Here is a 21,521-nt window from a genome sequence, read left to right as displayed (position 1 = left end):
GATTTAAACATTTCTGGCATTAGTGAAAGTGAGACCAAAAAGGCCCGGTTAAAAACCGAGTGATTCCCTGCTAAATTAATTCACCACGGCTGCACACGGCTTAGAGCAGCGTAGACTCAAGCAGCCACCAGGACAGGAGGATTATTTTATTAATCTGACAACAAAAACCTGAAGGCTAATTGAAAACAAACAGCAACACAGGATAAAACAGTATCGTCAGCATACAGATGTGTTTGGAAATAATGCATAAAACAAGCAAAATATTTTATACAATGTTGACAGAGTTTGACATAATCAGCTAAATGGAATTAAAAACAAATAGGTATTAATGTTGAGGTAATACTGTATGTTTTTGTGTGTGGGTTAGGGACGTCCTGCACTGCTGCAATAAATGTATGATTAAAAGTCTTCAAATATTCCCCTCATGTTGTTCTAAAACAGATCTTATGTTTTCAAAGCTCACATTTTTAAACTGCACCACTAGGATCAGATACATTCTCTCCATTAAAATGCAGAGTAATTCATCAAAGCCTTTGTGTCTTCACACCTACATTACTGTAATTGTCTATATGCCTCAAACAAGGAGTCGCTGCTTGGCTTCGACTGGCTCAAACTAAGACAAAGTGCAGGACCACAATATTCCAGCCCCTCTCTATTATCTACCACAGGAGTTTGGAATTTAACGTAAGACTCAATTACCTATCAAAGAGTACTACAGTGTGAGAAACCTGAATGCGTAAATTACTTGCTTGCAATTTGCATCTGTCATTTGGAAAAGTTTACATTTCACATGAGGTTGTATTTAATAGACATTTTATAAAAACACTTGTTTTATTTTACATGTATTTCCTGTCTTTTTTGTGTTTTTAATATAGTAAGTCTAATTGTTTATATTATTTTACATTTGTTCCAGCACTGCCACTGCCATTGTGCAGCAGCTTTAGTAATTTATTATATTCGGCAAACAGAGATAAATATGCAGCACGGAGGACAAGTGCAAGAGATGCTGATGAGTTGGAAAATAGAAGTAATGAGGAGGATATTGTGTCAAGTCAGGATTTGAATAACAGACAAAGACCCTGGCTGGTTATTAGCTTTTCCATGTTCCCTCAAGGTTTCATGGCCCCTCGGAGTCTCAGAAGAGTCCATATCTTTTGTGATAGAAAGGCAAAGGTCAAACGAGGTTGTTACACAGTGTATATCAAAGTGGAGTGCAATGAGACATGATAAAAAAATCCAGCTGATGAAACACTATGACAGACCACTCTGTAATGTTGAGAAGAAGATGTCCCACAAGCCCTTCTCTCAATAAATAACTACTCTTGAAAATGTTTTCCACTTTCATTAGAACAGTGAAACGAGAAGTGTCAAGGGCAGCTCACAGTCACTCTTTGCCAGATTATTTGTGATGCTCCATTGCTGTTCCAGGTTTCCTTGCCTGCCTGTTACCTGCTAAGTTCTTGTTGGCAGAATCCTGCCAGCCTGAAGGTTTTTCTGGAATCTGCACTGTAAAAAGTAATTTATTTGGCTGGCATTTTGTAGGGTGTATTAATCACCATGTTGGAAGCAACTCAAATGTAGTAAATCCAAAACACAAAGTATGATTTTTAATGGTTACCAGAGCTAAAATCAGCTAGAAATTAGCATTGTGTAATGTCATTGTGACTTTTGATTTACAGTTTTTGCTAAGATGTTCTAACACACGTCATTCAGTCCCCCAAAATTTTATTGAAATGTTCCAAAAGTAATAAAAATGTATACATGTGCAATCCTCAATGCAAATGTTTCCCTTTGGTTATTGGTTCTTATCCATCTATAAAAGACGTTTGTCTATGGTGCTATTTGCAAGTCTGGATAAAAGATAAGGGAAAACAAATGGTCTAAATATAAAATGTATGTATTTTAGGTCTCCATTTAGATTTTTTTTTCTTTATTTCCACCTGTTTGATTTAGTTTCTTTCTATCTTTTTATATATTTATTTAATCTTTTCTGTGTTTGAACAATATGGAAAAAGTCAGATGCAGTACAGTTAAACAAAACTAATTTCAGAGTTTAGATGAAGTTTCTATTCAGTTTTTCACAGAAGAAGTATTACAGTACAAATACTGTGCCATATTGAGGGTCTGAATTGGTCAATTCTAGTAGCTCACTGTCTTGCCTGTCAAAGAGAGCCGGGTGCAGAAAGATCTGCACGCAGACATAAAGTAGAAAATCTCATTTATACAGTGATTCTCTAAAAAGTTCAGGTGCAGTGCAGCAGGGCCTGTTATCTACAGTAAAATCACCATGGGCTATTAGGATCTTGATAGATTTATTTTGTGTTTTGTTGTCTACTGTGTAGTAACTGATTGAAAGAGTGTAGAATTATGACTATAAGTTGTGTTGCTTGAGGGAATATTTTGCTTTTGTTGCATTTTAATGTTTAGTTTGTGGACAAGCATTTTGGAATCCAAATGAGCTTCCGCCTGTGTGTGAACTGTTGAAAATGTTTCTTCAGAGTGAACATAAGTGTCTGAGCAAATGAGAAAAAGAACATTTCTGGATCTGTCATGAAATGAGTTTTGTTTAAATTAAAAAAAAAGTAAAATGTATTTGTAGCTTTATGTACTAACCCTTAATCTGTTGAAGTATTTTCTGTGGGCATTTAAGAAAATGTAACATATGTTTTACTACTGCTGCTACTCAATACCCCCCCAAATGAAATATATGAAGATGTTACAAGGCAGAATAATACAACCCACACCGACTGTACACAGAGACCGTGTCTGTACAGACAGTAGCATGCAGTTAAGAACAAATGAGATTACTGAGTGTAGAAAATGTGCAGTGGGATTTTCCTTCTTGCCCCACCAAAAAATGAGAAAACTACATTTGTATTCACTGATAGACAATTAGGGGAACAGCAGAGAGAGAAAGAGAAGAAAGACAGACAGCTGGATGTTAGGGGGTGAATATGATCAGGACGAGAGCAGAGAAGCTTTGATGGGGGAGGAGGGGGAAGATGAAGTGAATGCTGGCAGCTCATTCTCCTCAGACACTCTCTAAAGACAGACTCTGAGCTAATCTACTCCCTCTCTGCCTTTCATTTAATCCCTGTCACTGTTATTCAATCTATTTCACTCACATTCACAATTTCTTCCTTTCTTAAAATAAAACCTAGACGAGTGATGCTCCATTTACATCTGCGTTCAAAACCCACCTTCAAATAATCATGTGCACATGGACACAGATAATTATAACCAATTGTATCAGTTATGTTATTTTGGTGTTACGCCATAAAAAACATAGCAATCATTTTCATCCATTATCTATACCCACTTACCAGTGAGGGGCATGTTAGGGCTGGACAGCAGAGACACGGTACACCACGTTCCCAGTCGCCAACAAGGCTGACATATAAAAACATACATGCATGCAGCCCCAGAACCTTCATACTCGAGAAGTGCACACAAATGCACCACCACCCAGTCACATCCCTCAGTGTGAGCTATCAGAAAATGTTTGACTGGTCACCATCCTTTTAACATCTCTGGTTCCACTGCTGGCAAAATTGCTGATTTCAAAGAAATGAGTGTAAATGCTTAACCAGAATACCAGATTTCCATACTGATTTTTTTATGTATACTATATTTTTCTATAGCATTAGGAAGACATACATCAATACTGAAGTGTAAAATTATCCACAGGCAGAAAATTTATATCTATGCACGTGCACACACAGGCACACACACACACACAGCAGCTTTCATAACTCATCCTGAATGAATGAATATTTGACATGGAGCACCTTTATTACAGCCTGAGAACCAATTTGAACATGCAGTGATCACACACTCTGCTGCTCTAATCAATAACACATGCAGGATAGTGGCCAATCAATAACACATCACTGTATAATCTGCTCCTTCACGGCCATAACTGGTTCCCTCACCACTCTGCATCATTTGGATATACTGTATGTACTGCAGGGCAAGTAATTTATAGTCACGGGCCGAAATATGAGAGGTACAAGAGAAATGGCAACTCAAGGAGCTCATAAATCTACTGTATATCCTAAATGCATCAAGGTTAAATAATGGCCTGAGAGCAATTTATTCACTGTGAGAAATAGAAGTCACAGATAAGGGTTACGTGTCAGATTGCACTCATCCTAGCTCACTTTAGTTTAAGTAGCCCTGAATGGCTGACAGCCCTTTATGTTTGATTGCAGCCACACAGTCAGAAAGAGTCGCAGAAGAGCAGTGCATTGATAGAGAGGAGCTGGGGAGTGCTGCTGCATCAATAAGGCATTGAACCGGGGCCAGGAGCAGAGCTGGAGCACAACAGGCAGCACATATCAGACAACAGGCACACATCTGGGAACTGGAGACCTAATAAAGAGTATCCCAAAGGAGAATGACTTTCCCCTCTTTGTCTATCCAGTTTATTTGTCCATAAGAATGTGCCCTTATGTTCCCTCATTGGTGTACTCATCAGTGCTAAACTAACACTTAATAGGCAAGAGGAGGCAGTGCCACCTTGCCAGAGCTCTCAAATAGGAGTGGATAAAGTGGTGAGGACAGGCTCAATGAGAAATGATGAGTGGAGTGTTTTTAAAGAGACAAGGTGGATGGGGACAGAAAGAGGAATGAGTCACATTCTCCTACAGCTGTCAGGGTGTGGACATTCCTGACTGATACAGTGGGCTTGTAGGATCAGCCATGACAGAGACGAGGTGTGGCTTAGTGTGGTATGGTTACTGTTTGATTAGCCAAGAAGCTACAATGATGGAGTTGGAAATAATAAGCAGGTCTCATGAATCAGCTTCTGTTTTTTCAGCCTGACATGCAGCAGTGACAACTGATGGAAAACTGAGATACAAAAAGTCTCACTCATCTACATGTCATAAGAGATTTTTTAATGTTTTCCTACACGGCACAAAAGTCTGTAACTTTAATGTCACAAGCTCTGAAACACTACAAACAAAAAAGTCACAAGAAACAGAAACAGTGATGATTCAGATCCAGCATGGAGGAAACAAGAGTGAGAGGAGAGGGGATTTCAAATGGGCCCGGACTGTCTCAACAAAAGATTAACATAATCTGATTTTCAAATCCAACAGTGTTACAGGTGTTTGCTATGATTAAACACCCAAAGAGCTTTTATATTAATTGCTCAATTAGCCATCTTGCAGGTCAGTGCATGAATAAATGAATAATACTGTACATGTTTTGTTGTCACATTAAAAAAAAAACTTCATATAATCCAGTCTGATCAGGTGCTAGATTTGGCTGTTTAACAAAGAAATACAGAGCAAGGCTATAAATAAAAAAGATCACTGAGCCACACAGTCTCTCCTATAAATTGGGAGTGTGTATACAGTATATGTGAGTAAATGTGTGGTTTTGCAGACCAGCTCACTGTGTATGTGCTGTAGAAATGTGCTCTGCTCAGTAGTGTCAACAATCTGGCCAAACCCTCCTGGAGGGGGAGTGAATGGAGCAGGATAAGTCCAGTCCTTCTGCATGACTTCAGACCATCTGCATTCAAATCGGCACATTACACAGTGAGCAAATGATGCTGGTTGATTTGTTTTACTAACTTTGAAGAAGTCTTGGTGTTAAAGCTCAGGAAGGAGCGAGATCTATTGGAAGATGTACTTTCTTTTACATGTATGTCTGTGGCTTCTCTCCAGGTGGCTTTAACTAGGTGCCATTCATCAAAAGTTGAGGGTCTTGCTGGGAGCAGTAATTGGAAATTCCAGGATATTTAGCACTAATTAGCGACATTACATGGCAGTAAGGTGATAAGTGACATCTCAGGCCCTCACACCCCTCCTCTTCAGCTACTACCTGCAAAGCACAGATGTCAGGATGGTTCCTCTAACGGGGCTGACTATTGCTGTCAAAACTGACTTAAGAGTGCAAAGTTAAAGGTTACCCGGGGCTACCTGCAGTAATTAATCCTTCCAGCCTTTTCAACTCTGTCAAGTCCCTACATGGTGTTCATGTCCTGAACTCTGCTGTTGTCCTGAAATGTTTGGAGAATTAAAAGCTAAAAGTAATATCAGTTGAGTTGGATGAAGGGCAAAGCAGCACAGTTATGCTGAGGTAATGTCAACTGCTTTGGTCAATTAAAGTAAAAAAGACAAGAAGCTGTCATAAAAACACCAAAGCCTTTAGTGTATGTGAGTGCTGTGTTTAACTTCGTCCCCTCTCTCCTTGGACAACAACAAAGGACCTGAACATGTCGGGGAGTTCCAGAGCAAATAATAAGCTGCCATTCAGAAAGGGCCTCAAAAGAGCCGTTTGTGGTTTCAACTGTGATCGACAGGACTGACATTTGCTGAGTCCATCTCAGGCTGCAGGCTGCGGTCCTCACTGGACAAAACTTTAACCTCAGCCAACAGCAGCCACACTCTGTCAACATCCTGCATGTGCAGTATCGGTCTCCCTCTTGTTATGACAGAGTTATGACGGGGCAGAGAGATCAAAATTGAAGACACAAAGATGTGGTAAAGGAAGAAGATAACTCTACAACTGTGCAAGACTGTACAACTGATCTGGTCACGAATCTACAGAGACAGTTCTGAGTTGAACAGAAACAGAGAAACACTCCCACACACATGGTCGCTGCATCTGTTGCCAGCTTGCAGCTAGTGTCTTCGTAGTCCATGTTTAGGGCAAATAAACATGTAGCGCACATAATCTGCATCACTTTCTTTCTTAACGGAAATTCAAAATGGGTATTTTTGGCTTCAAATCACACTTAAGCATAAATAACAGCAATACAGTATAGTAGTTAATGTTGGTGTTATAGGTAACGCAAGTCAAAAAGGGCTCTTCATACTGAAAACAACAGAGAGAAAGGGTGTGATTGTGATATTTAAAGGCATTCATCACTAGGTATCACAGGAGAGACTGCAACAATAAATTGAGTGTAAAGCTACAGGGAGGCGACTTTAAAGAGTGTGAGTGCGCATGCGTGCATGTGTCACTTATGGAGTGCAAAGGTCAAAAAAGGCCTAGCGTGTTCTTACTAAAGCACTAATTAGCATACTTTAGTCATCAGAGCACTGTGGTAATGGAAAGGCCAAGCCACAACATGATGACTGACTAATGATCTGTCTTTAGTTCAGCATCTGTCTTTGTGTCGAGGCAGTTGATCCTTGGGAGTTTCTGTTTATTTCCACTTATGTGATTTCTGTAGACTGTAGAGTGACCAGCATCAACTGGTATGCACTGGTGAGTGCATGTGAGCACGTACAGTAGCCCTGTGTGTTCTTAGTGTTCTTGTCGTACTGAGGGTCACTAGGGTCACCTATAAACCGTAGTCTTGTACCCACAGACTCACGCTATTTTATACTCACACACTCATCTTCATTCCCTCTATTCCCCCTGGCTAACCCCCATTACCCCTCTGTGCTGACAGAGAGCTTTTCCAGTCCAGGCCACAGAAAAGGCTCTCCTGCTGCCTCCCAAACGCTGACACGCTCAAACACACCCTTCCCCACCTCACTCTTTTCACTGCACTCCCTCTCATTGGCTGTATTGCTCCTTTCACCCTATGTCCCTATGTGTGTCATTTTGCAGCTCTCTCTGTCATGAAAATAAGCGCTGTGTTAGTTTTCTGTGGCTTCTGGTCCCTGGCTGTATTCTAAAAAGCTGCTGTCAGCTTCAATCTGTGACCCAAGCGGCAATGAAAAGTGAGAGAAAGCACCGTAAGGCTCAAAATACTTTAGAAATATAAATGGAAACACTTAGGCATAGCATACTGGGCTCAACAGTAGTTACCAATATTTTGAGTAGCAGCCAGCTAATTTGTCACAGATTTACAGTGTGTTTAGGAAGCTGTGGCATGTGGTGAGTTTCTTATTGTTTCCAGAGATACGGTGAGATGAAAGTCACTTTTGGACAATTGTTTACATGGTTTTATTTTCTACTAGGCCTGAAGAGGCAGGTACTCCCCTAAGCTGACTGACCATCTAACTGCAAACCGGTATTGATCGTCCTTCCTCGGGCTTTTCACACAGCCTTGCTGAGGACACATTAAATGCGTTATACGTCATTAAGAGCTCCAGGCCTCAAATCTCACCTGTCTCAACTTAAAATATATTGACATTTTGAGCTCAGCCAAACTTTTATTTTTTGAGGTAGCCTGCAGGTGTCTACTGATGCCCAGGCAATATGTGTGTGTCTGTGCATATTTGTTTATGTGCCCCTTTCTACGTGCACATACCCTCTTTGTACTATGCGGAACAACAGGGTGCGTGTGTCAGCATATGGTTGTGTTGTACACGCAAAGACATTGAATCTGTGTGTGCTTGTGATTGTGTGTGCGGTTTCTGTGTGCATGCGTGCACAGGGAGCTGGCTCGTCCTCTTGCTGCCCCGGGGGCTCAGAGCCCATTTCCTGTTGTGCAGTGTGATAAGTTTCCCTGTCAGATCCTCCCAGCACCACTATATTTCTGATAAGCTCCACTGCTAGTTTTCCCGACCTCTGGCACAGAGATCAATTTGAGATTGATTCAGAATGCCCTGCTGGGCCGAGCTGGAAGATCAATTTGAGATGGATTGTTCACGCCAGGGGGCCAATGACACACAGTGCAGTGCTCACTTGCTTTCCCTCCTTTGCTTTCTTCACCCCTCACTTTCCCTGACTGCTGTTATTCCTTTCTCTCACTGTTTTTTCTCTCCTATCTACTCCTCTCTCTTTCAATTGTTTCACCTTTTGCGTATTTTCACCCCATTTCATCCCTCTTTATTCATCCCTCCTTTTCTCCCTCTCCCACCTGCTTCCCTTACTTTTCTTTTCCAGGCTAGAGTAGGCAGTAGGAATAGAGATGTCTTCATTACTAGAGGGACCAAGCCTTGTAGAGTGATGAGCCTGCAGGACAGGAGAGATAACTCCTTTGGCTTGGTAATGCACTGAGCCACACATGGATGTAAACCAGCACACATGCACAAACACAGTAAAATTGCTAGAAAAATATTTATTTTCTCACGCAGGTGGTAGCGGTTCTTCTAGCCACCCTGCCTCGAGCTCATGGTGTCACTATCAGTGGCTCATGGCCTTATCTCCACAGCACAACTACAGCCACCATATCAGTCTTTCTCTATACACCTATCTCCTATTTTCAATTGTTTTTTGCTGTCTCAAATACTTTGGCATTGGCCCTGAAACCTGCAGATGGACTTTCCTCCTTGCTCTGCACAGAGTGACCTTTTCCCCAGCACTACATCCCCCTCTGACTGCACTGACCTTTACCTACAGTACAGCTCCTGACATCTCTCACAGGAATTGACTGCAGATAGAACATTGTCTGTGCATCCATGCAAAGAGAAAGCAAACAAAGACCCAACAGGAAAGCTCGACAAAGGAGTTTTATGAATAGTTAGGGGTTTGTTTTTGGTGAAAAAGACTCCGACCCTGCAAAAATGTTTGTGATTCAGGAAGCCCCACTCAGTCACTCAGCGATAATGTGTGAGGACACAGTGAAGGCTACAGGGTTCAATGTGCTTCAAACAGTGTCATGCAAACGACTGCTTATACTGTGTCCATTCTACTCCATTCTATCAATATTTTCTCTGTAGTGTTGTCTGTGGTGTTGTTGAAAAGCGTGCAGAAACACAAAATAAATCCCAATTGTGTTTGATAATTCCCAGGTTTGCTGCTGCCTTAAGAAATGTGTTAACAGAATTCAGGTTTAATAGTTACTTAACTGTTGGTCCTATTAATAAGGACCAACAAGCATGAGCTGCTGTTCCACATTAATTGTTGACTAAGGCAGGTATTAGAGCTGGACATCTAGTGCTGTATGCATTCTTTTAACATTTCACACGTCAAAGATTCAAAATAAGTTCCTCATATAACACGCTAAACTAATCAGTAGTTGTAGGTGTTGAAGCCACTTCGGTATAAAGAAACTATCCATTAATGCTTGTAGTGACTTTCTTAAAGTCTTCTAGAATTAGGGACTGAATTCTGTTGGTGTTGCTCCTGTCATGCATTAATGTGAGAGCGTGGAAATAAAACAAATCTTCTATATTAACGTTAAGGTAATGACAAAAGATTCGTTGATTCAACAAAATCCTTTTATAAAGTTGCATGTGTGTATGCAAACAAAATGATGTTGTAGCACAAGAGACAATGTGTTTGCAGACACATTTTGACTCAGGTTAACTGATCCCACTTCTTGACCGCTGTCAGATATCACTGTTTTCAGTTTTCCCTGTATTAATTTAAAGTAACACGTACATTTATCTAAAACGGCACTTGGGAATGAGCCATGACGTTAGACATGAATGCACAGATGCACTTTGGGCCTAGATGTGTTTCATGCTTGTTTTACAGTTAGTCATAAGAAGCGATTGGCCATGTAGTGTCTGACATGCCCAGAACAACATTGCTAAACAGTGAACAGTGATATATTAGTCACACAGGCCTAGAACTCTCTCCACACTTCATTTAACTTCATTTTACCAAGGTGCAGACATAAGCAGAATGGCCCTGCTATTTGTGAGGAAAAACTAAATGGTGAGAAATTCATCACTGTGAACTGCAGTATATGAAATGCTTTGCAGTGTACAATAAATGAGCAACACAAACCACTCGTGCTGCAGTAGGTGATTTTTCATCTATTTGTATTGTACCTTGCTGCATTAATTTATATTAATTGATGTTCCGAATAAACGTTTAAATAGAAAATGCATGCTACATTGACTTATGAGCAAACACAAGAAAACTGCCGTTATAACAAACATGTTTATAAATGCCATTTTAAAAAATGACCATGGCGTATACAAATTTAGCTGTGGGTGGGTACAACAACAGCTGGCAGTCAGCTGTGTTGTGACAATCCCATAAATATGTCCAGTAGATTGAGGTCTTTCACAAAAACTTAACTTAACTTGAACTTAAACGCTGCTTGCTTCGCAGATGTCAGTCAGCTCGGGGAAGCTTCACATGGACACTTTGTCATGATGGCTGACAAGTGTTACATGGGAACAAACTGGGTAAAAGAGAATTATGAATAAAAATATCCTCTCTTATTCTATAAATTAGGATAAATTGAGTTTATTTTACCTTATGTTTTAATTTAATAGTGTTGGCCATAGATTCCCTAACACTCTCATGTGACCCATTTCCTGTTCTGTTATGCGCTTTGGCAATATTTGCTATTAAATGAGCCCTTCTGGCATGCTGCGTATCACACAGGACATCATCACCCACTGCTCCTGGCAGCTGCGGAGTTCATACCTATTTGAGTCTATATGACAGATGGGCCTCCTGCATGTTTCCAACCCAATTCAAATTCCTGTATGACTGGCCCCTCTGGTAATTAAAACAGACGAGAGAATATTAAAAGAATGAGGCGCATGGAGAAAGCAGACAAAAATACCAGAGACCAGATGCTCAGTACACTCTGCCACTTTGTGTTCAGGCGAGTCCCCTCTTCTCCCTGTTTGGTTTGGCCCTTCCCCTCTTCACTGATATGCAAAATGGAGCAGATAATAAAATGAGCATTAAAATAACCCCAATGCAGTCTGGGCATCTTGTAGTCAGGAAGGCTAGTTTCCTTTACTACTTCACCAGCTACAACCATTTAAGTTACAGCCAGAGGCCACAAATTGGAGATATAACCATGACCTTGCAGAGAATGTGTAAAAATTAAGCATAAAACATTGCAGAGGAAGAAGAGAGATAATTTTTGTTAATGTGATGGCTGTAAATGTACAGGAACACTTTGCTTTGCTCTAGCTCCTCTAATAGTAAATTGGTGGAGACACAAAATGTAAGAAAAGATAAAAAACAAATCTTTACTATAAAAGCATTTGTCCTAATTAACCAAGCAATGGGTTAATTGTATACACACACACACACACACACACACACACACACCTGGCACCTGAGCCTTCCTATACAGGCCACACAGTACAGTGAGCTTTTGTAGTAGTTCACTGGAGCATACAGAGGTCACGGCAGCTGCAGCAGCAGCAGCATCTGGACTGTGAAACGTTTGCCACTCTCTTTACCCCATCTCTCTTACCACAGCTGGGGTTCGCCAAGCTAGAGGGGACCTGTGACAGTCAGGAAGCATGTACGATAAAAGATGACAAAACCCTTATGTTGTGAGGGTCGCTCTGGAGCAAATGGCTCGGGGATATGTATGAAAGAGGAGCCACTGCTACAATGAGGAATATAATTACTTGAAAATGACTTGAACAGAGTAAACATGTGAACATATAATTGTATTAGGTTTGACAGTAGATAGAGCAAGGTAATCCAGGTTTTTGGACATAACTGTTCACAAATGTTGGCAACATGCACGCTGTTGCATTTTTGTTGCAGATTACATTGCGTGTGCATCTAAAACATGGGTTATAAAGTTTGTTCAGAAAGTAACCCAAGCCATGGGCAGTAGTGTCTGTTGGATAGCCCTGTGAGAAAAGTGGGAGTAGGGAGGAGATGGGGCACACTGCTGCCAGCCGCACAAAGCAGGATTATTGGAGTCTCGACAATGAGATTTTTGGTAGCTGTCCTACTGTGAGTTGCATTTGTGAATTTAGCTATGGCGTAGTTTGACTTTCTGGGAAATAATCAGTTAGATTGGAGTCCGTTTCTACAGAGGATTTTTAAGTGTTTTTGGCTGTTTGTAGTTCAAAGACATTACATTTTCACAATGTTTATTGATTCACTGCAATTATAAAGATATTTCAAAGTCCATTTCAGGAAAATCTGTTGGGCTCAGGCTAAATCAGGGTTGATATTGCAGGCGGTTTGTTTGTGTGTGTGTGTGTGTGTGTGTGTGTGTGTGTGTGTGTGTGTGTGTGTGTGTGTGTGTGTGTGTGTTTGTGTGTGTGTACTGCATGACTAACCTCATTAATGCATGAATAACAACACGGTGGAATAGGCAAAAAAGGTTAGGGGGGTTTAATGTTGAGCAGACAGGGTTGAAGCGAGTTGAGGATGGAGAACAAGCAGGCAAAAAGCTGGATTTAGTGGTCTGAAGGACATGGTGGACAAATAATATGGGCGAGTTTGAGAAACAACCTAAAATGAAGCGAAGATTAAAATTTCCTTTTTATGCTGTTAAACAGATCAATCAAACTGTGCTTCTGTCCACATTAACACATTTGCTAGACATGGTCTTCAGGAAAAACTCTAGGAAGCCACAGCTGGCGCCTGGGGGGTAGCTATGAGTGACTCACTGAAGGAATCCCAGTGTACAAAAGTGCAGAATAATAATAAGTTTTGCTGATTTTGTTAATATTCATTTCCTTTTTTTTGTATCCCTAAAATTTGTTGTGTTTTGGTGTTTTAGTGTAAATGTACTACAAAGTATTTCGGTATTATTTATCAGTGAATGTTTACTTTATATGCTTCATTGTGAGAAGCTTTCCTTTCATTATCTCTCTTATGTACCTGTATGGATCCATTCCAAGCAATTTCATCATTATTCTGCATCTATGCAAGTCAAGATATGGTATATTTTCAGGATAAATATGAATTTCTTGTGTTCATCTTCATATTGATTTCATGATGTTTTGTAAATGCCCCTCTTATTGTTTCATACGATATGTGCACTTGCAGGAGAAATGCAGGACAAAGGGGGCTGTCAGAGGGCTAAGAGCCTGTGGTCTGTGCTCATTAGAGGAGTTCACTCCTGCAGAGGTGCAATACGAGTAATGAAGAAATGAGTGAATTCAAACAACCCCACCGCACTCCTTTCCCCTCACCAGCTATCAATGACCACAGTAGTTAGTGTAGTTCCACTGCACCATATTGAACCATCAGCAATAAACAGTAATCAGCTCCAATCATATATGTGCGCTGCATCAGCGGATAGATGAAAGAATTGACTGATGGAGACAGCACCTCGGGCTAAAATCGATAGCAGCTTACGTACACAGCTGGTACGAAGCTAATAACAAATAATGTTGCATTGATTTTAAAGCTAAGGTGCAGCCATTGAATTACGGATAAAGGGTTTATACTCACCCATAAGTGGTGTTGCTGGCCCTCTTACTTGCTGCCCTGGAGCGGCTGGACTTTAACTCTCCACTCATGCTCATGTCTGCACAGAAGAGCAACCAATTAACTTTGTACTGATACAGTAAAGAGCATCATAACAAACAACACAACAGGGTTACTGAGCACAGACTGAGAAGAATGTCCAAATGATTAACCAGCCTGCAAACCCTGTGCATTCATACGTCCTCTGGTCACGTTTTCAGTCAAGTTTACTCATTTTTAGAGTGAAGTTTATCTGATCTGATGTGGTTGTTGTGATCATTTCACATGAAAGTAATGGTCAAGCCACAGATAGTTGCTGTTTGTCACATCTTTCCTTAAATCTCGATTGATTGTTTCTGCCCCTTAAAACCAGCTGTTCAACTTTATTTTTGTATCTACTCTACAAGCATAAAACAGAAACCTATCACGGCTTTAGGCTTGCAAAGCTAAACCCAATTCCTCTCTGTTTTTGCATGTCTCTTCTGCAAACACCTCCATGCACATGTTCCAATGGACCAATTAACCATGAGCTGTGTTGATTACTGGGTATGCCAACAGCTCACGGCTCATGCTGTGACGGTTTGGCTTTGATTTACCAAAGGTGAGTAAAATCGAGAAAAAGGTAAGAGCAAAAAAAGAGAGGAGAGGGGAGGAGAGGAGTCCGGTCTGACATCGACAGATGGGTGGTGAATGGAGTGTGACTGGGCCAGCTGCACGTACACTCACACAGCGTGACTGTCAAATGGCTGGAAGCTACAATTAATAAAGTATGGGTTTGAATGTGTGAAAAGGAACATAGACACATGCATGCGCCTTTACCTCCCACAGCAGAGATAATTTTCTGACAGTTTATTGTGACCTGCTGGATGGTTTCTCTGCAGCCAAAAGTGCCTCTGCTGGTGAGAAACCGGCCCCTGCTGCTGACACCTTAACTATAACTTGTCTGAACCATGTAAGAAGGCTGCTACTGTGTGAGGTATATCCCTACAAAATTCAACGGTTTCCCGTCATAATAACTACACATTGAAACCAGAAAAAAACAAACTGAGCTGTTCATCATCTACACAGACTGGGGATTGTGTGGCAGGAAGAAGCGAAACCTTAGTTTTAGGATATTGTGCTGAACAACATGACAACCGTATGATTGACTGCATGATGAAGCCATTATGCAGCATGAGAGGGGAACATGCTGCTGAGCACTGTTGTCTCGCACTACGGGAGCAAAACCTCAGGAGGTAATCACACTGCTATTTCATAAACAACATGCTATAGGCTACAATTAGCTACTCCAGAGCAGATTGCACATTCCCACCCCCAACACACCTACACAAACATGCCCACATATATTTTTGTTAAATGGAAGAATGATAACTTTTACAAAATGACTGTTCCTTCCTTCACTGCAAACTCAGAACTGTGTAGGTCTTTTAGCAGTTTGACAAATTGAAGAAATAGATGGATTCATGAATGCTGATGATGTTTAGGATGATTTGTTACTGTGTTTTGTTGTTTGTTTGTTGATCTATACTTGGATATCTGTACAGTATATCCCAAAATATCACTCACAGCAGATTTCTTCAGTGATAACCAACATCATATGCATTAATTGTTTTCACAGCGGAGCTGATAAAAGTATTGATAATGGTGACTGATAATGTGCTGAAGCAGTTTTTATTATTTTATTACTATCATTATTAGAACTTTTCTAAGCACTTTAATACATTAGTAGTAACACACTAAGATCTAGTCTAACCAAGCAATAAATATGGTAAGGGTCAGTTAAGTTTGTTTGGCTTCTGTTCACTCACTCATCACATGACAAATTTTGTTCCACACTGAACTCCAGTCTCTAGGTCGAGATCCTTTGCTTTGTCTACCCATCCACCCCCAACCCTCCCTCCTGGTAAACATCAATCCATGCATTAACGGAAGCCTTCACTGATTTTGAACTTGCTTCTTGTGTTTCTGGTTTTTGTAGTACGTGTGCATTAACAGTAAATGTACATTTTAAATGTACATTTTAATGTACATTTACACCATAAACCTTTATCGTCCCATGTTTAAATGCATTAAAGACGTTCATTCTACATGATCGTATCACAAAACTGCCTGTGTGGTGATAGTATTATTTGTGGGTGGCAAGTGATAATATTAAATTGTGAGTCATGATTCTCACTACAGACAACAGCTGAATAGGGAACAAGCCCAAGAGACACCAGCTAAAACAAAAGGCCATAAAGATCAAGCAGAAATCAAACAACAAACAGCATGTTTGTAAAATGGTAACAAAGGGCACCAGAGGGCACATCAAGGTCGCACACGATCTGCCTTAATGACTCATAAACAGCAAGCCTCTGCCACGGTCTGCAGTCTGTCACTGTGTTTTGTATCAACGGGTGTCAGGCTGAGTGCCAGACTGTCGCTTTATAGCGAGACATAGTGACACACTACCTGGAAACAAAATTCCAAAGTAACAATGTGGAAAAGCCTTTCTTATTCTGAATCTGGGAAGAGGGCAGGAGTGAGGGGGAGGGGTTACAAGTGCCTCACCTGACTGGATGATCTAGGAATCCAGTCAATCAGCATCTATTCTGATCAAGTGTCCTTGAATTCTCTACCCGCTTTGTCTGAACCTGTATATTCACCTCTGTACACAACTTCTCCACCTGAGTCAACGGAGTATTTCATTGTTTTTTGTTTTTTTTTTTACTACTTGTAGTTAAGCTTCAGGTGAGTCGAATACGCAACTGTAATAACCAAAAACAAAATGTCAAGGAAGGCACAGAATGCTGAAACACATGAACTGTGAAATTTGTGCACAGCATTTTATATTCACTGACTTTATTTGGCCTTGTGTGTGCACAAACATATTCACACTACTACTGTATTCTCTGAATTTCATTCTGTTTGTGATATAGCATGTTCCACCCACCGCCAGGACATTGGTTCAATCTCTCACTCCACATGTCGAAGTGTCCTTGAGCAAGACATTGAACCCCAATTTGCTCCTGCACATTTGTGGGTCTGTAAAATTTAAATGTTTAGAAAAAAAATCAACTGTATTTAGCTGTGAAACCCATACTGACACAGGCACAGACACACACACCAAAAAATGTTCTAAAGAAACAATTACTACTGTATATACAAAAATATATATTTATGTATATAATTGCTCCACTTACAGGTCAATTAAAAACACAGTTAAAAACATAGTTTTTCTGTCATTTTCTTTCTTCCAGGTTGTGTAGTTTTTCAGGCATTGGGCTGAACCGCATTAAAATGTATGGATGCGTTTCTCAGTTAACATCTAAATCACACAACTACTCGCAGAACCAAACACAAATGCTTGAGCTGATGACTGACTGATGACTGAGTTTCCGTGATTTTTTTAATCTAAGAAAGAACAATGTATTATAAAGCTGCTCACACATTTTATCCAGAAAGAAGAATAAGTAATTGTGATGAAACACCTTTGCGGTATTTCAATATACAGAGAAACCATTACTGTACATACCATGGTAAAGTGTTATGCTGCATTGTGATATTTTTCTATTTAGTTCTATTTATGCGTTGTGAATTTCCCTCCATTACTGCCTCTGCTTTCAGTTTGATTAAAGAAATTGCTAAAACATCCAATTTTTGATTATCTCTGCTCTTCTCAGAGAAAAGCTCACAATATAAAACTGCATTTCTTTTAAAGCAGTAGAAAGACACAGTAAGTCAACTTATTCCTTGTGCACAATGTAATTCTAAAGCTTATCACATGCATTTTTTCGTAATGTCGTCCTTTACTGTATGATCTGTATCGTGCTTATTTGTAGAACATTTCACAGATCAGAAAAAAGATCAGGGGCTTTACTTGCTGCCACATTAAAATGCACACTGTGTCATCAGTTGCCACAAAGTGACAGCACACTGAGGAGAATTTAGTTTGTCAAATGAGGATGTAGAAGTACAGCGTACATACCTGTGCCCCACTCTCTGTCATGCTACATTTTCTCTGTCCCTGTACGGCAGCAGACCTCAGTTCAGACTTATTTCCAACTCAGGCCAGACCTATATTGCCAAATGGCAACCATGAAGTTTTCAACTTCCACTCGCTGGGATACAGGCAGTGGAAAATCAGCCAGAAAACAGGGCACTGTCATAAAACATGGGTTCTAAGCCTAACAGACAAAGAAAGCATTTCAGAGAGAGAGAGGGGGAAGGTTGATATGAATACATAATGTAGATGACACGTTGAGAGAGACTCTGATGCGTCTAACGATTAGATCTTTACAGCATGGCAGAGGAAAAGGAGGTGAATAAAAACAACTGCATTAGAGTGAAGGAAATACCATCATTAGCTGATCTAAGTTACAGATCCCACATTATCACAAACCACACAGAAGATGAGTTTCCCGTGAACTATAATGTCATTCATCTGTTGAGCTGTTCCAAGCTGACATGAAGCTTAACATCCTATTTCTGAACTAGTGTAGAAGTTGAAATGAGATGTTGTCACTGTGCCTGCATTTCTTGTAAAATGCTGTTTTTAGGAATAGTTCATAAAAACAATATTTATTTCTACAGCTGAAGACAATTTATGCTTAACTTATCACAAGGGAGCAGGTCTACAACATATTTAAACGTTTGGCCATTTTGTCTCAGAAGCTATTGTGCTCAAAGACAGTTTGTTGACCTTGGCAATGTGAGGAGCAGGATGAGCTTATAACACACTTTCTCACAGTTTTGCACATGAAGTTGTGCAAACATCCCCTCATGCATTGCATTGTTTACATCATAAACTCCAGCTTCTCGTGTTCCACAACACCACCTTATTAGATGAACGTGTGAGTACACACCAAGCAGGTACAAGGTATAAGGTAAAGGTAAAACAGGTATTAGGAAAAGTGAAAGACAACCTGGGATCTTGAGATGAAGTGCAGAGAAAAGAAAGGAAAGGAAAGGAAAGAAAGGCTTGCAGAAGGATGGGATAGAGGCAGCAGTGGAGAGCAGGAGGATGAGAGGCACAGTACAAAATCCAGTCTTTCAGAAACACAGGGATGCAGGCACACACATGCATGCACACACCAGAAGGAATAAATCCTGGTATACTCACATCTTGGGCTGAACAGGGTCATGTCAGGTATGCAGACCAAAAAAAAAAAAAAAAAAAAAAAAAAAAAAACAGGAGACTGAGACAAAAGAGGTTTAGCTGAAGATTTCTTGCTTCTCTCCAGTAACTCTCTTTTTATGTCCTCACTCTTGCTGTGTGTGTTTGTGTGTGTGTGTGTGTGTGTGGGTGTGTGAGTTTTCAAGCTGCCGTTTGACTGACTGCTGTGATACTACTGAGTCAGTGACAAACCAGCTAGAGAAGCACCAACGGGATGTACCAAGTCTTGTCTTGTAGCAGGGGCGGACGGGGGTGCACCAGGCTGTTCCATTAGCAGGAGAGCTGGCAGGAGGATTGGATGAGTGTGCAGCTGGTTTCCCCTCAGCAACAGGAGCTTGGCTGAAGCTCAGGGCTTACATATTCCAGCCAGGCGAAGAGGAAGCTGTCGGAGTGTGTGTGTGTGTGTGCGCGCGCGTAGATTAATGCATATATCAAAGCTAAAACCTGGAGTCACAGCTGTTCACTTCACATGTCACTAGCACCATAGAGACAGCTGGAGTGTAAACACACACTTATGGAAAGGATGATGGGAAACAATACACTAAACATGTGTTAAGTGATCATTAATAGACCTTTTTCACACGTCTCTTAACCAGAAGCAGAAGTTGTCATGACATAGGAACAATTGCAGAATCTAAAAACCTGAGCTTTTGTAGCCTACAAGTTCCCTACATGGTGGAACTTCAAAGTGTTTTCCGTTTTAGAGCTAACCTATGCTAAAGCTAAAGTTAAAGCTAACCAACTTAGCCTGTATGGTTAAGCTAGTAAGCTTCAAATACTTCTACACAAGCTATTGCTCATGACAGTAATTCCGTTTACATGGACATATGTAAAGTACCACATAACATTAAACATCTTTGTCTGAGATGCAATCGGTGTACAGGAGACATTAAGAGATAAAAATTGTTGTAGTCTTCACAGTGAGCCATTGAACTGGGTATAATTACGTTTATCAAGCATATTACATGAAAATGTTCTGACATTGCTAAATGTCCTGCTTTATGAATGTTTATGCTCACAATTATACAAACAGTAATTTTATTCTTTGACAGAGAAGTTGAAATCACTGCTATCTGTTGTTTTGTGTAAAGTGGAAACAGGGTTACACGTTCGCTAAGTACTTCTGGTTTTTGTGAAAAAGGTCTATTGATTAAATTATATATAGTTGAGCCAGCTCAGACAAACCGTTATTTCCTCTCTACTGAACCATACCGTACAGGCTATGAGCCACTAACTGAGAAAGAAACTAAAGCTTTTAATAAATCTCCAGTAATATCATTATTGTTACATTTCGCAACATTATCCCATCACTGGGATTTTGATTATAATTAATACCACATCTAAAAACACACCCAGCAGAATCACTGAGCACGCTGTCTAATCGCTGCTCCAATTTTGTTGTGTGGTGGTTGGCGAGAGAATACACCTGAGGGTATTTAATCTTTCTGGCTCCCAAGGAGAGGCTTTTATGTAGGTTTAATTAACTTCTTCAACAACCAACTCAGGGTAAAGCTGGCTGTAAGCCAGACTTTATTTGTAGTCAACTCTAAAGTGATTATTACCTCTTTTCACACTGCACTTAACCGAGGCACAATTGCGTTATTAATCTGTTAACTCTTGAACAACTGCTGGCAACTGTGTGACACTGTAGCGTCAGTGAAAGAGGTGTTGGCAAGGTCTCGGAATCGAGGTGATTGGAAAAGAGGCCAATTACCTCAGTGTAGGTAAATAATTAAAAAACAAATGTGTAAAATATGAATGCTAGTGGTTGCATGTACAGTTACCGTGTAAATTTTTATTAGTAAAAGAATATAGTATGCGAGTAAAAAAACCTGAGTCTAGACTAAGACTAGACTATTCATTGTTGGCATAACGAAAGCATGTTTACATAAAAAAAGATATATATATTTCATAGGTATTGTTATTAAACACAATGTGGAACTTATTTTATTTAATTATATGTAATGTCTGGACCAAGGACATGCCAATTAAAACCTGCAGCAGATGTGGCTGAATGAGCAAGTACATAACTATACTGTATTAACGTTCAATGCTAAAACAATGTAACAGTCCAAGATACATATCAGCTTATACCAATAAAAGTAGAATGTTATGTGCTAAAAAGAATCCATAATAGTTCAGTACTCTTGACATTATACTCTAGAAAGGCTAAAGATGCCAGTAGCATCCGCACACTATTTATGTATTATAGGAACTTGATATATGTTCCAAGGTAATGTTCCCTTTATTCAAATTAAATTTGATCATCCAGTTTTTACCTCTGATCTGTAAAAAGAGCTGGAAACATGTACAGACAGGTACATTTGCAAGACCACAGCAAACATAAAGGTACTCTTTATTTTTGACTTAC

The 21,521-nt window shown here is 40.1% G+C and overlaps 1 protein-coding gene across 2 annotated transcripts in view; it reads right to left on the bottom strand.

Annotated features, from left to right (window-relative positions):
• The window catches only part of LOC137104941 (heterogeneous nuclear ribonucleoprotein C-like), a 31,728-nt gene extending 12,400 nt beyond the window's left edge, over positions 1 to 19,328 (bottom strand). The window contains exons 1-2 of one of the 2 annotated variants that reach the window (XM_067486840.1): positions 19,097 to 19,328; positions 13,981 to 14,056 (exon numbers count right to left, since the gene is read on the bottom strand). In XM_067486840.1, coding sequence (XP_067342941.1) covers positions 13,981 to 14,056; positions 19,097 to 19,118 — 98 coding nt within the window. In that variant the 5' untranslated portion in view covers positions 19,119 to 19,328. Of the gene's footprint in view, positions 1 to 13,980; positions 14,057 to 17,962; positions 18,079 to 19,096 lie in introns of those variants that run through there. The other variant, XM_067486848.1, reaches the window with a different exon arrangement.
• Positions 19,329 to 21,521: the final 2,193 nt, after the last annotated feature.

The sequence above is a fragment of the Channa argus genome, chromosome 2 (assembly GCF_033026475.1).
Source record: "Channa argus isolate prfri chromosome 2, Channa argus male v1.0, whole genome shotgun sequence".
Classification (NCBI taxonomy): domain Eukaryota; kingdom Metazoa; phylum Chordata; class Actinopteri; order Anabantiformes; family Channidae; genus Channa; species Channa argus.
This window is presented reverse-complemented; position numbering and strand designations above follow the sequence as displayed.